This window comes from Poecilia mexicana, unplaced genomic scaffold, assembly GCF_051168715.1.
Source record: "Poecilia mexicana isolate PSO_F unplaced genomic scaffold, ASM5116871v1 scaffold_14, whole genome shotgun sequence".
In the NCBI taxonomy this organism is placed as follows: domain Eukaryota; kingdom Metazoa; phylum Chordata; class Actinopteri; order Cyprinodontiformes; family Poeciliidae; genus Poecilia; species Poecilia mexicana.
Genome location: NW_028263383.1, coordinates 21,677,375 through 21,690,607, shown reverse-complemented (window position 1 = coordinate 21,690,607; position 13,233 = coordinate 21,677,375). Strand labels below are relative to the sequence as shown.

General features: G+C 38.3%; 1 protein-coding gene across 1 annotated transcript in view; it reads right to left on the bottom strand.

Annotated features, from left to right (window-relative positions):
* Positions 1–13,233, bottom strand: part of LOC106933799 (rho GTPase-activating protein 7) — a 43,578-nt gene that overhangs the window by 11,564 nt on the left and 18,781 nt on the right. Inside the window, exons 7-10 of the mRNA XM_088012343.1 lie at positions 12,372–12,755; positions 7,839–8,140; positions 6,680–6,841; positions 1,687–1,849 (exon numbers count right to left, since the gene is read on the bottom strand). Of these exons, the coding sequence (XP_087868469.1) occupies positions 1,687–1,849; positions 6,680–6,841; positions 7,839–8,140; positions 12,372–12,755 (1,011 nt within the window). The remainder of the gene's footprint in view (positions 1–1,686; positions 1,850–6,679; positions 6,842–7,838; positions 8,141–12,371; positions 12,756–13,233) is intronic.

The following is a 13,233-nucleotide window of genomic DNA, read 5'->3' as shown; positions in this document are numbered from 1 at the left end:
GTTCCGTTTCCTCTGCTTCTAGGGCTTCAACTAATGATTACCTTTGTCATTGATTAATCCAGTGGTTTCCAAACATTTTCTGCACCCCCCTTTATGGATTACAAATAGCTGTCTAGGTTCAGCTACATACATTCATTTTGCCCCCAAAAAAGTCCCGCCCCCCTGTTCTTAGAGACAGGGAATAGACAACATCAGTAGCCTACAGGCTACTTGTTAAGCTTAAGGTTCTGTATTGATATTAGCTAGTCATCTTTTAGCTAACATTACCTGCATCCAACAGCTTTACTCAACTCAGTCTGTTAGTTTGGGGGAAAAACTGTGAAAAGTTCTTTGCATTTTGCTGGTTTGCTGCCGTGATTCTAACACAAACCTACGTAGCTCCGCACAGCAGCAGCAGGTCTCCTTCACTGCCACACAGCTGTAAACCCAGCGCAGTCGTAGCGCTCATGTTGCGTTTAAAGGCGGCTTGGAAAAACAGGTTACGACATGTTAACAACGGATAAAACAGTTTTAACTGCTGATAAAAGTGACAGAGGACACAGATATGGGAAGTGTGGAAGCCTCTACTGTATCAAATTGACATAGGAATAACAGAGAGTTGGCCATTCTAAGGTAAAAACCCAGCGCATACAGTGTTCATGTTTTTTTTTTTTCATCCAGATGGCTTCCCGCGCCCCCCCTGCAATGGCACGGCGCCCCCCTAGGGGTCGTGCCCCACAGTTTGGGAACCTCTGGATTAATCTATCAATTATTCTGATGACTAATTGGATAAAAAATTAGCACAGTTGTCATGTAACCCTTTTTTATACATTATAAATATATTACAATATGCAAATAAATCTAATTCCCTTTTTAAAGATAAGAAAATAAACATTTCATGGTCTTAAAAGCAATAACGGCATTTCCTTTAGTGAAGGCTTGATCAAAGTATGCTTCTATAGCTAAAAAAATACTTCTAACAATACTTATAAGTTCAGCCCTTTCTAAATGACGCAGTCAATACATAGTAGAGCTAATCTGCTGATAATTTTTTGGATTAATCAATTAATAATTGGAAAGCAAAATGTACTTAATTGGAACATTTTTTTTTTAATGTTTTTGTTTTTTTCTTTGCAGAATTTGAACCAGGTGAAGCTGAATCTAGGTCACTTGACTTTTGGGTGAAACATATTTACAGACAAAGGTTTTTGTTTTATCTTAAATGCAAAATGTAAATATTTTGTATTTACTTAATTACTGTTCCTTTAGTATTTGGCCTTTTTTAAGGTAATTAACCGATTACTAAATTAGTTGATTATTTCAAGAAATGTACAGGAACAAAAAAAAAAAAAAACAGACAGCAGAGAACAAGTTATACACATAAATACAATATCTAGAAATTATGAAATGTGTATATTATGTCAAAGTTAAACTGATGCTTAAGGGTTGTAGTCTTTCATTAGATGTAATTTGAATTGAATTGCTTTCGCATCAGCTATTTGTGTTGTTGTGTTGCTTCAGCCAAACTGAGTTTTATAATTTGTGCTTTGAGGTTAGCGGTGCCCACCACTGGATTTGACCCAGTTCTCCATTCTTTGTTCTGACAAAGCAATGGGAAAATAATTGAAGATGTTTTGCTAAAACAATATTACTCAAAGCTTTGATGAAACTGTTAACTGTTGACCTAAACTGGTCTTTGGCGTTTACCTGGTCCAAACACTCAGTCCTCAGGTAGACCAGTGCTCTGAGGATGCAGGGAGGAAGTGGTTCTCCTGTCTGCTGGACACTGACAAGCAGAGGAACCCCGAACACCTGCCGACCTTTCACCTCTGCTGTCATCTTGGTCTTCGTCAGAGTTTTAGGAACAGTCCTGCAAAATCCAGAGGCCCCATTAGACCCTGTAATCCTTGGATGTGAATGAGGAAGCAATCCAACAGTGTGTACATGTGCACAGGGAAAAGTTATGGAAATTAATTGGGACTGAGAAACTGTTTGGAAAATGATCTGGGAATTTGTAATCTCTTTAAGTCAAGTGTTAAAAAAAAAAAGCTCGGCTTGGCAGCCTGTTGGATTCATTTCCTTTTGAAGGAAAAGCCAAAATAAACATTTTTTTGGTTACATAACTCCCCAGTGATCGCTGAGATGTGTGTGTCGCTCTAATCACCACTGGAGGAAAATCATGGACATTTATCAAAGAGACTAGAATTTCTGAATGACTTCATGGATTTGGGCAGATCTGGTCCACTTTTTTGCTGGTGAGTATTCCCCAAGGCTTCCTAAATTATTAATCAAAAACACACCATTATGATTTGTTAAAACAGCCCAAAAGAAAAAAAATTCTTCTGTTGTCAGCTTTCTCTGAAGCACAGTCTCTCTTTTACTCCCTCTGGTTCTTCTATGACATCCAAGAGAGGCTCTTGGAAACAAATGAGCTATTCCGAGAAAAAGTGCCTCAGAGTGCTACGCTTTGTCCCAATCAGCAGTTAATTGCTGAATTTTTAATCATTAAGTTCTCACTTTGGGATCTGTGATTATGCTGAAATGATAACACTTGAATAGATTGTTCAACCATTGAGATTTCTCCCCCCCTCCTTTTCTGCAGGAACATTAAGCTAAAGAGTGCTGAACGGACACTTTTATTGTTAATGTTTTCATTTTCCACTTTAATTACTTTTAGATTCAACTGTCATTTAATTTAAGTCCAAAAATTAGAAGCATGCCTATAAATCTTATGCTTGTTGATATAAAAAAAGCAATTAACTTAACTTCCTGTCTTTAACAAAAGGAGAATGCTTGTTTACTAAATATCTTCCATGTCTTTTGGTTTTCTACAGATTAAAATAGATAAAAGTTCTAGAAACCAAAAAATCACCAAAAATGTTAATATTGCTATGTGGGATTATAAAAAGCCTTTTTATTTTTGCAATTTTCGTAAAGATCAAGATAATCTAAATATTATAAATGAAAACTGAAACCCCAGCAGCTGTAACCCTTCAGGTCAGTTAGCAGTTTCCAGCTATTTGTGGTGCAGCTGTGGTCACTTGTGAATATGTGGAGTCTGATGTAGTTTTATAACTTAGTCTAGATTTCCCTTCTATATCTACATGGTGGATAGAATGGATTACATTAAACTGACAATGGGAAACTGTTTAGTTACTTTTTTTTTTTTTCAAAAGATTCAAAATGCTAACATTTTCTTTGAAACTTATCCAGGTGGAAAGTTGTAAAACATGAACAAAATCTAGCTTTGTCTGTTTTCAGTTTGTGCTCAGCTTATATAAACAGCAGCAGGGGTTTGAATGTGGTCATAGAGTTTATTTCCCAAAATAAATGAATATTTTGCCATTAAACTGCCAAGACTTCGTTAAGTTTAACATACCATGCTAACTAGCAAGAAATTAGCTTATCTTGGCTAAAACTTATTAAAGCATCATATTCTAATAGCCTAAATTTGTCTTCTATCCCATTTTTTAAGTCTCAGCGTAAATATGTATTTACAACTATTAAATGATAGTTGTAATTTTTACATTTTTTAGATAGCTTACCTGCAATTTCCAATCTCCAATCCCCATGCTAACTAAGCTAGGCCAATGTCTAATAAAAAGCATTATAATCCACATATTTACAAAAAATCCAGATTAAAAATAAAATTAAAAATAATTTAATTTCATAAAAATCCTCTATGTTTTTTTCCACACATAATTCATATTTAAATTTAGACTTATTGGCTGGTTAATTTATTAAGAGAATTCTTTTGCTACATGTAATGATTTTTATCAGAATTTTGGATTCTTTCACTATAGGGATAAAAATGGAGATGTTGGAACATTTTCATGTAATCTATTTTGAGACACAGGAATATAGTGTTCAAATTTTATGTGAGAAAAAATAGGTTTTACTTTGTTGTACCTGTTAAAACCTGTTGTTTTGCTCAATAAATTGTTCCTTAATGTCTTATTTAGAGGACATGATTTTTCTAAAAGCCTCATTGTCCAACAAAGTCAACAATATAAAACAGAAGTGATGTAAAGGAGCCAAATCATTTTTATTTTCCTGCCTTTTTCCTCCATCTCCTTCCAAACACACGTCTGATCCTGAAAATTAAAGACGAATAACTATGAAGAGTAATTTCAGGAGAGTTTCTGTTTAAATGCTCTTTCCCATATTGAGCTTTATCTCATTGAGCGTAACACTGTGTGCAAAAAATCTAATTGGTTTTCTTCTAAAGCATAAAGCAAGCAGGTTGTTATTTTTACACAAGTGTTCTGCAAAGCAAACATGTAGAGTTTCTGGATGTTTATTTAATATTAATAAGAATGAATTTGTCTTTATTGTGTAGGAGGCAAAACACAAATCTCATTAAATCCACAAATTGTCACTTTAGTGCAGAATAAACAGGGAAGAGAAGTGATGTGAGCTCTGGAAGCTTTTTATTAAAATAAACCTACATCATACTGTATCACTTCACCACTTTGCTTTCATCATATGTACATAATTTGTTAATTTCTGTTTATTTTTATGAATAAAAGCTGAGGAAACCCCAAAATAAAGTTAATCAGTAAATGAGAATACTGCAAAAAATAAATTGAAAATGTTAAGTTGTGACCTACATGATTATAGGAAAGACTCCCGACTTGACATACAGTGCCACAAAATATTACTTTTTGCCTTTTTGACACACTTAAATGTACAATTTTAAATACAGAAAGCTGTTTTCAAATTATGGTTTTATGGTTTTACAAAGAGGAAAAAAAAGATCAAAATCAACCTGGAACCATGTGCAAAAATCATGACTCAAACTGTGATTTAACTCCTTTGTGGAGCCAAGTTCAGTTTCACTCACCACTACTAGACCGATTCCTGAAGGATCTGTACAGCCAAGAAATCCCTTAAACATAACATGCCTGACAGCATGAAGCAGGCTGAAGAGGTCCAAAAGTAACACGTCGGGACTCAAAACTCAGGTTAGGTTTCTAGACTTTAACGTGAGAAAGGTCTGGACTGCAAATGTGAAACAATGAGATGGTAAAAAATAAAGAAACCATAAAGTTGTGGAGTGAAAGCAGCAGCAGTTGGAGGTAAAGAGCAACACAAAGGCTGTCAGGCTGAAGCCTGTCCTGCTTTTCATTCGCTTTGAGCCGCATGCCGTGTAGCGCCGCACGAGGATGAGGGTCTTTTGCATGGATTTGTGAGTGGCACCCACTGTGGAAAGTTGAGTAAAGTTTTTACTTCTCCAACATTAGTGCAGGTACTGTCAAAACAAGACTGACTGACGGACGGCAGCTGCCGCTCAAAACATCACCCACATCTCACTCTGACAACATAACGGTAAAATACAGAACACCGCTGGGCAGAGAGTAATTCAGTACTGCTGTTTCATACAACAGCAGCATCCACATACTAATGCTTGGTTATAAAATACTATGTGTTGTACTTAACTTTTTCCATTGTGAGAAAATTATGCAAATAATAATTTTAGCCTACTTACATAGAAAGTCCATCTGAATCAACTACCTGTGTTGGGAAGGACAAAGTCTCAAACTGCAGTTGGGAGCCACAAAAAATAAAAAAAATAAATAAATAAATAAATAAATAAATAAATAAATAAAAATAGTTGACATGCTTTAAAGGGGAAGTATTAAGTAAAATCGACTATTTTTGAGTGTTACATCATGATGTAATGTTATTCCCTCATCAAAAAGAGATCAATGGTTGCATTGATTATTTCATGCATGTTTGAGAAATCCTTTAATCTCCATGGCAACCATTCAGCTGGGCAAAACTCCTGGGAGGATCTATCCTTCTCTAGCCCCCCTTCAAGACGCAGCACCTTTTTTCGGAGCTTCAGTTCCTAAGCTTCACAGAACAGCCCTCCCCTGCTCCTTCAGACTAGCCAGCAGTAATTAGGAACAGCACATCTGCTGAGCTCATTGTAGGAACTACTTCACAGTGAAATGCTTGTAAAAGCATTGTTAAAGGCTTAATGATGACTTCCTGAAGGTGGAGTTTCACAAAGAAAGACAAAGGTCCCATTTCAAGATATTACATCAGGAAGTAAATTTATTTTAAGTAATATTTTATATATACAGCATTTGTAAAACAACTGATGGTAACATAATTACTTGATAATGCTATAAAATGGCTCCATGTGCCTGGAAAACACATAATAATGCTCCTTTAACTTCAGCTAAATGTGTAAAGTTGGATAAACTGACATCTCCAAGTTTGTTCTTCAACATTAAAACTGGTTCCTGTTCTGGTTGTGTTCCTCTTTGAACTCTTTATTTGTTTGACTCTTGTCGATATTTTTCTCTCCCCTGAGTTACACTCGTCTCAGAATTTCAATCAGCTGCCCCCTCCACCTGCCAGGTGTGAAATAAAACATTTCTCACAGCTGCCACTTGCAAAATTTCATGAATCAGAACAGCTCCAGCTCAGGCACATGGAAAGCAGTTTCTTCTTCTTGATGTTCTGTTTTTTTTTTTTTCCAACCCCGGCACCTGAGTTATGAATAATGAATGACTGTCTGCCTGAAATATTTACCCTCCACCCGCCCACCTGCCCTCCTTCACACAGTTGTTTGCTTGAAGAAGTTTCTCCACACAGCTGTGGGTCTCAAACACCAACCTGCCAACTCCACCCCCCCCCCCATTTGTTTTTCTATGCATGAAATCCCCCACCCTGCCTTATCGGGCCTTACCAGCTCCATCCCTGCTTGCTGGACGGAGAATATTTGTCCATCAGTGCGGTGAGTTTGAGCAGAGACAGCTTCTGGAGCCGGAGGATCTGGGATGCGGACCGGATCTCCAGACCCGGACCGGAGGTCAGGGAGGCCCGGTTCTGCTGCCTGGACCGGCTCACCCTGTGGGACACACAGCATGGCTCTCAGACCAGTTAGGAACAGTTCAGGCTTCTTCAGATTCAGACGGCTGCAGGAGATCTTTCCTGCCAACAGCCATCACCTTCAATAATTCTCTGAAGAATCAAAATAAATGAGTTACAACATTTAATTTTCCTTTGGGATTAATAAAGACGGCAACAGAAAAAAGGGGAGGAGCTGTCAGTTATTGGTTGCTAAAGTAATCATCAACCATCAAGACCAGCATAATATAACTTATATTGCAACAATAAAAGTCATGAGAAAATAAGTCTTTGACTAAACCAAATGAATTTCAAGAATAAATATTTTTGACAAACTTCATGTCTATAATAGTAGATGTTAAGTTTATTTTATTAAAATTTTATTTTATTAATATAAATATATTAATATAAGCAAGATTTCTTAAAACTTAAAATAAAAACTAAAGTATGTTTCTCAAGACTGAGACAGTTTTGTAGGTTTTTTGGTGGCTTTCTGTTCATTAGGAACCAGAGCTCTGCAGTTTGTTTGGGTTCATTATTGTCTTTGATTTAATGCAAAGGGCCAGAATGATGTTAACCAGCAACTTGATTTTCTCTCTTGTTAGAATAAAAACAGAGAACCTGAGCGTGAAGTCAATCAACTGGAAGTCAATCAACAAAGAAGGGAAAGAACCAGGACTGATAGTATGTTTGCATTGAAGATCATTTAACCTGCATTTAGCCACAATTTTGGCTTCATTGCTGCATTGACTTCTTCTTCAAATGTAAATTAATGAGATTTGAAGAATCTAATTAATTCTTCAATTATTAAAGAATTAATTGAAAAATTAATTAAGCAATTAAGCAAATAAGTTTTTTTTAAGAGTCTGCATACTCCAGTTACTAAATGAGTTGACAATTATTTGAAAAAACAGATTAATCATGATTCTATAGATACTAAAGTAACCTGGATGTGATTTTTCAGTAAATCCAGATGGATCTTTTCAGATTAAACTCACCTTCTCTTGGATTGTGGTGATCCACTCATCTCCGACACATCAGTTACTTTCTCATAGCAGTCCTCTTCCTCTCCTTCCTCCTCCTCTGGAAGCTGCACCTCCAGGTGGATGTGGTTGGGGGAGGCGGGGCATGGGGATCCGTGGGCTGGTGAGTCATGTGAGGAAGAGGAAGAACCTCTCTGACAATCGTCCTCCGAGATGTTTTCCGACCAGGAGACGACAAGCTGTTGGAGGTCACTGATTCGCTCCAGAACACCATCAAGAGCAGAGAAAACATCTTCACCTGCCAGCAGCGGACTCACCTGTGAGAAAGCAGGTTTGAATTATTTCCCATCAATGTGCTTGGGAGAAATAAAAGGAATGTCCTGATAACCTCAGTAATATTTCATAACCGCTCTCTCCTCCCACTGCTGCCAAATTTTTATCAAGCATCCTTCCAAGCGGCCTTTTTCATAATTCAGAAACCCATTTGAAGAGATTGATGAAAGTTGACAGGAAAAAAAGCTCCCATCTCCATAAGGTGTCAAATTTAGCTGAGTCAATATCCATAATTGAATTACTGCAGTTAGTGTAGAGTTTCATTTAAGGGGTTTCTTTAAAAACACAGCACAAGAGCCAAGGGGTGGAAAAGTATCTTCTTGCTTCACTTCAGTCGTTCCAGATCCGGATGGAGAGCTGATCTCAGCTGCACCAAAAATTTACCCCAGATCTCCAATTGAGAGGAAGCTCAGCTATTAAAGTTTATGACAAAGATCTAAGAGATTCATCTGGGTAATTAGTTTGTTGGTATGCCATTTATGGTCCAAAGAAAGTAAAATATCATGTGTTTATACAAAAATAACTCACCTAAACTGAAAGTCCTTGTTATTAGAAATGGGAAAGGGGAAATAATCTAGAAAAGTCTTTTTTTTTTTTTTAAATAATACTTTATTTTTTCCAAGAAAATCACTCAAATCTGCTGCTTCTTGTTGAATTTGTTGCTCAAAAGTAAGCTCGTTTAACACGACCAGTTCAGGGCCCATTGTGGCCCCTGGACTGATTTTGTGCGCCTGTGTCCCATATCACAATTCAAGAATAAATTAAATAAATTGCAACTTTTAAATTAATATCTACTTATGTGCACCCAATCCGCTTTTAAGTTCTGTATTAAAACTTGACTAAGCACTGCAAGTGTTTTCAAATGAAGACTGACCTCGATCCTGTTTTTATTGCTGAGAACAGATATATTTTCATTTTTCTTCAATGAACTCCAAAAGAAAAAGCAAACTGGTTTCCATTCATTTAACAAAGAAAACATGCAAAAATCATACTTGTTTTGTGCGTTCCCTGCCTCTGCCCTCAAGAGAAGGCGGGAATAACCATAGCAACCAATGATTCTGGAATTTCAGAGTCTCTAGTTCAGGGTTGTCAAACTCAATTTCACCGAGGGCCACTTCAGCATATTGGCCCCCCTCAACGGGCCACATTGACGGTCCAAATCAGGAGTGCACCCCAGACAAAAGATTGACTTCCCTCATTCAGTTCTGTAGAGGCTTATAATGAGTCAACGGTCCAGGTGTGTTAGAGAAGGAATGCATCTAAAGCTGCAGATGGTAGCTCTGGAAAACTAGACTTGGGCAGCCCATATTGTTAAATAACTGATTTTATGTATTGAAGTTTTAAATATTGCATTTGAGTTTCCATGGGCTATAAAATGCTGGGGGGCTACATGTGGCCCCCGGGCTTTGAGTTTGACACATGTGCATTACGCCATTGAACTGCCAATTGGTAATTGAAGTAAAGTAGCTTCGATTTCAAAGAAGCCTACATTGAAGTCGATTGGCAAATGAACCATCATGAAAGGAGAAGGCTCTTGTTGTCTCACTGCACCCCAAGAGATGCATAACCTACAAAAACTGTTTCTGTCTGGTTTTGAACCAGAGACCTTTTGCATGTAAAGCAAACATGATAACCACTACACTACAGGAACTGAACTTATCTGCTTTGTTTCAGTTTGAGGTTCCAAAGTTGATGATGTGAGATGCAGCGCATGAAAATTTCAACTGAGGCTTGCACTCAGATGCCTGGATTCAGAGTACAGACCATGACACCACAGACCCTTGTTGACCTTTAGTAAACACCTGTGATGAATAGAACATGCAAAATCTGTTTCTGTCTGGTTTTGAACCAGAGACCTTTTACATGTGAAGCAAATGTGATAACCACTACACTACAGAGACTCGTACTCTGTGCAGTGTTCCTGGTAGATGATCCACATTTTGTTAGAGACTAATGTCAACGATGGGCATGGAACAATGTCAAATACTTATACCACAGATCCTCTCAGAGAGCACAGTAACTTGGTGAACAAACTGTCAAACTTATACTTGTGTCCAATTTCACATTACAGTCCATAAACTAAGCCTGGGATCAAAAATTTGTATTAAAGATGTCATTAGCAGAGACAAATGGTTCTACAGAGACTTGACTAAATGGCTATAAAATAAAACCAATACTTACAAATAAAAAATGGTTCAAAAATAAAATTAATACATTAAAATAAAAAATATCTGTGAAATACAATCAACACTTCAAAATACAAAATCTCTGGAAAATAAAATATTATGTATGTTGTTTTGAAAAACATTAGAACATAAGCACCTTTATCAAATTTTCATTATTAAGATCACGTAAGTTCTTCTTAAATCCATGGAAACGCAACAGTTTGCAAGGTAGGTTAGCTCAGCAGGTTAGAGCACGGTGCTGGTAATGCTGAGGTCACCGGTTCAATCCCCGTATGGGGCAATTCATGTCTAAGGTCTTTCAGACAATCAACACTTCAAAATAAATAAGGATTCAAAAATAAAATCAACTCTTCAAAATAAAAAATGGTAAATTAAAAATGGTTCTACAGAGTCATGGCTAAAAAAATAAAATCAATTCTTATTTTTTAAGCACATTAAGAACCTTTGGTTGAAATGACGCGTTAAATTCAAGTCTCCATTACAGACCAGAGAAAACTAAAGAGAATGCAACGTTGTGTTAATCCATTTGAGGAGCCGGCAGTTTATCTTGAGGAAATAAATGACGATGCAAAAGTTAGACTGTAACATGCGCAGTCCGCTGCTCAACCACTGCGGACTGCGAAGACTTAAAAACCGCTGGGAGTAACTCATCCAGCGGATTTAACAAATGGAGCCTTCTGGGTGCAAGTTACCCAGGAGAGCGGCGCTCTGGAGGAGCTGCAGACGTAACATCTGTCCGTTTCGGAGAAGCGAAACCACGCGCAAAAAAAAAAAAATCCTGGTAAAAGCTCACACCGGACCGCTCAGGGTTAAACACTCACAGAGTTCAATTGATCTGTTTGGATCAGACAGATCCAACTGACTGATGAATTAGTGCAGATTTTTCTGCAGATGGGAACCAGGAGGAAGTGCGTTCAGACCCCAGCGGGTGAAGTGATGCTAATTTAAGTGAAGTCGCTTAATTTAATTTATTAAAAGTTATTGGGGCCACAGTCAGTGGTTTTTGTCACAACGAGAAAAATGTTGATACATTTATCTGCTTAATCTGTGATGGGATCTGGATTCACGGTGAATATTAAATAAACCGCATAAAATGCGACTAAATAGCCGATGTTAATATGATTGTAATTTCACGGATAAAAATAGTACATGACCGATTTTTTTTTTATGTTGTCAGTCAAGATAATGGATAACAAAAAAAGTCTAGCGCGACCTGCCGCCCTGACACCAACTCACACACATCTTCATTCACAGTCTTACTTGTAAATCGTTTTTTTCTTTTCTTGGACGTTTTGATGTTAGCTTGTCCATAAGCTTGTCGATGTCTCAGTTTTATTCGCTGGGAAAATCAATAAGCAGCTTGAGGTGACTCTGCTGTTCTCTAGTGGCGAGTAGCCGTAATGTTTGGCTGGTAACAATCGGAATGCATTGTGGGAGATGTAGTTTGTAGTCAATTCGTGCTCAAAACTTATTTTAAGTCAATTATCGGCCTATAAAATGCTGGGGCGGGCCACATAAAATGACATGGCGGGCCACATGTGGCCCGCGGGCCTTGAGTTTGACACATGTGCTCTAGTTCTTTCCTGACTCGGCAGCTTTTTTGTTCTAATGGTGCTTTCACACCAAATGCATTACATGCCTCAAAAATGCTTCAAGTTCAATACATGTGCACTTTGAATGTAGATGCTTGACATTTTGCTCTAGACCTAGCGTTTCACACATCCAGTTTACATTCAAAGCCTATGTGGAGGCACGTCGAGGGCGCATCAAATGGGTCAGCTCTAGTCGTCGCTTTCCGTTGAATGCTCAAAACACTCCAAACGGTTCAAATCACTCTGCGCTAGATACTCAAAATGCGCCTCCATGGCCCTTGACGCGCTTCCACATATGCTTTTGAATGTAAACCAGATCTGCAAAACGCTCAAAACGCGCTTAGACTATTCCATCATGGCTGACAAAATCCTTCAAAATGTCTAAGTTATCCACAATTATTTGTTAAATTTCAACTTTTTGAAACTCTGAAACCCACCTCTGATTCCTCACTGATTCTCTCCGCATCACTTCCGCTTCCACCACCTTCCCCCTCAGACAGCTGTACGTCATGAGGGACGTTGTCATAGACACTGAGCCGGTGATCCAACGCGCCGGTACGTCCCGAGGATGTCGAGGAAGACGCTGGACTTTGGTCTCCACCAGCTAGAGACGATCCGCCCCGTCTGCTCCCGTGCCGCGCCCGGTAGCCATGGAAACTGCCAGTCCGCCAGTTGACAGAGTTGCTGTCGATGATTGGGGAGAGGATGTGTTTGTGGGCGAGGGAGGTGGGGAAAGTCCCTGGTTTATGTCCATGGGGGACCTGGAAGACCAGTCGCTCATGGCTGCTGCTGTTATTGTTGTTGACCTGGTTCTCGAAGACCTGAGAGGGTCCAAAAGAGAATTCAGAAGGGTTGTGAATCAAATGAATCTCCTGGTGCCATGTTTAATTCTTAACAGAAAGTTGTGGTGGTTTATAGAATTGTGACGGGCTGGTTTTAGATGCAAAATTCCTGTAGACATGGGAGTAGTGATGGACTCTGACCTGAACCTTCAGAGCCACATAAAAACAGTTAGCACCACAATGCATTAAAGGTCTGCTGTTGTTGAATCAGCCGTCTAGACCCCTCAGGTTCTGGTTCTGGTCTGCTCTGCATCCCCAGAACCAGAACAAAAAGAGGAGAAGCAGCATTATTCAGCTTCTATGCACTACAAATTTGGAACAAACTTCCAGAAAACTGTAAAACAGCCGAAACACTGAGTGCCTTTAAATCTTGACTAAAGAGTTGTATTTGAAACGTAATCAATTACAAATTTAGTGATGGCATTTGACTTAATGTAATGTTTTGATTGTTGACTTG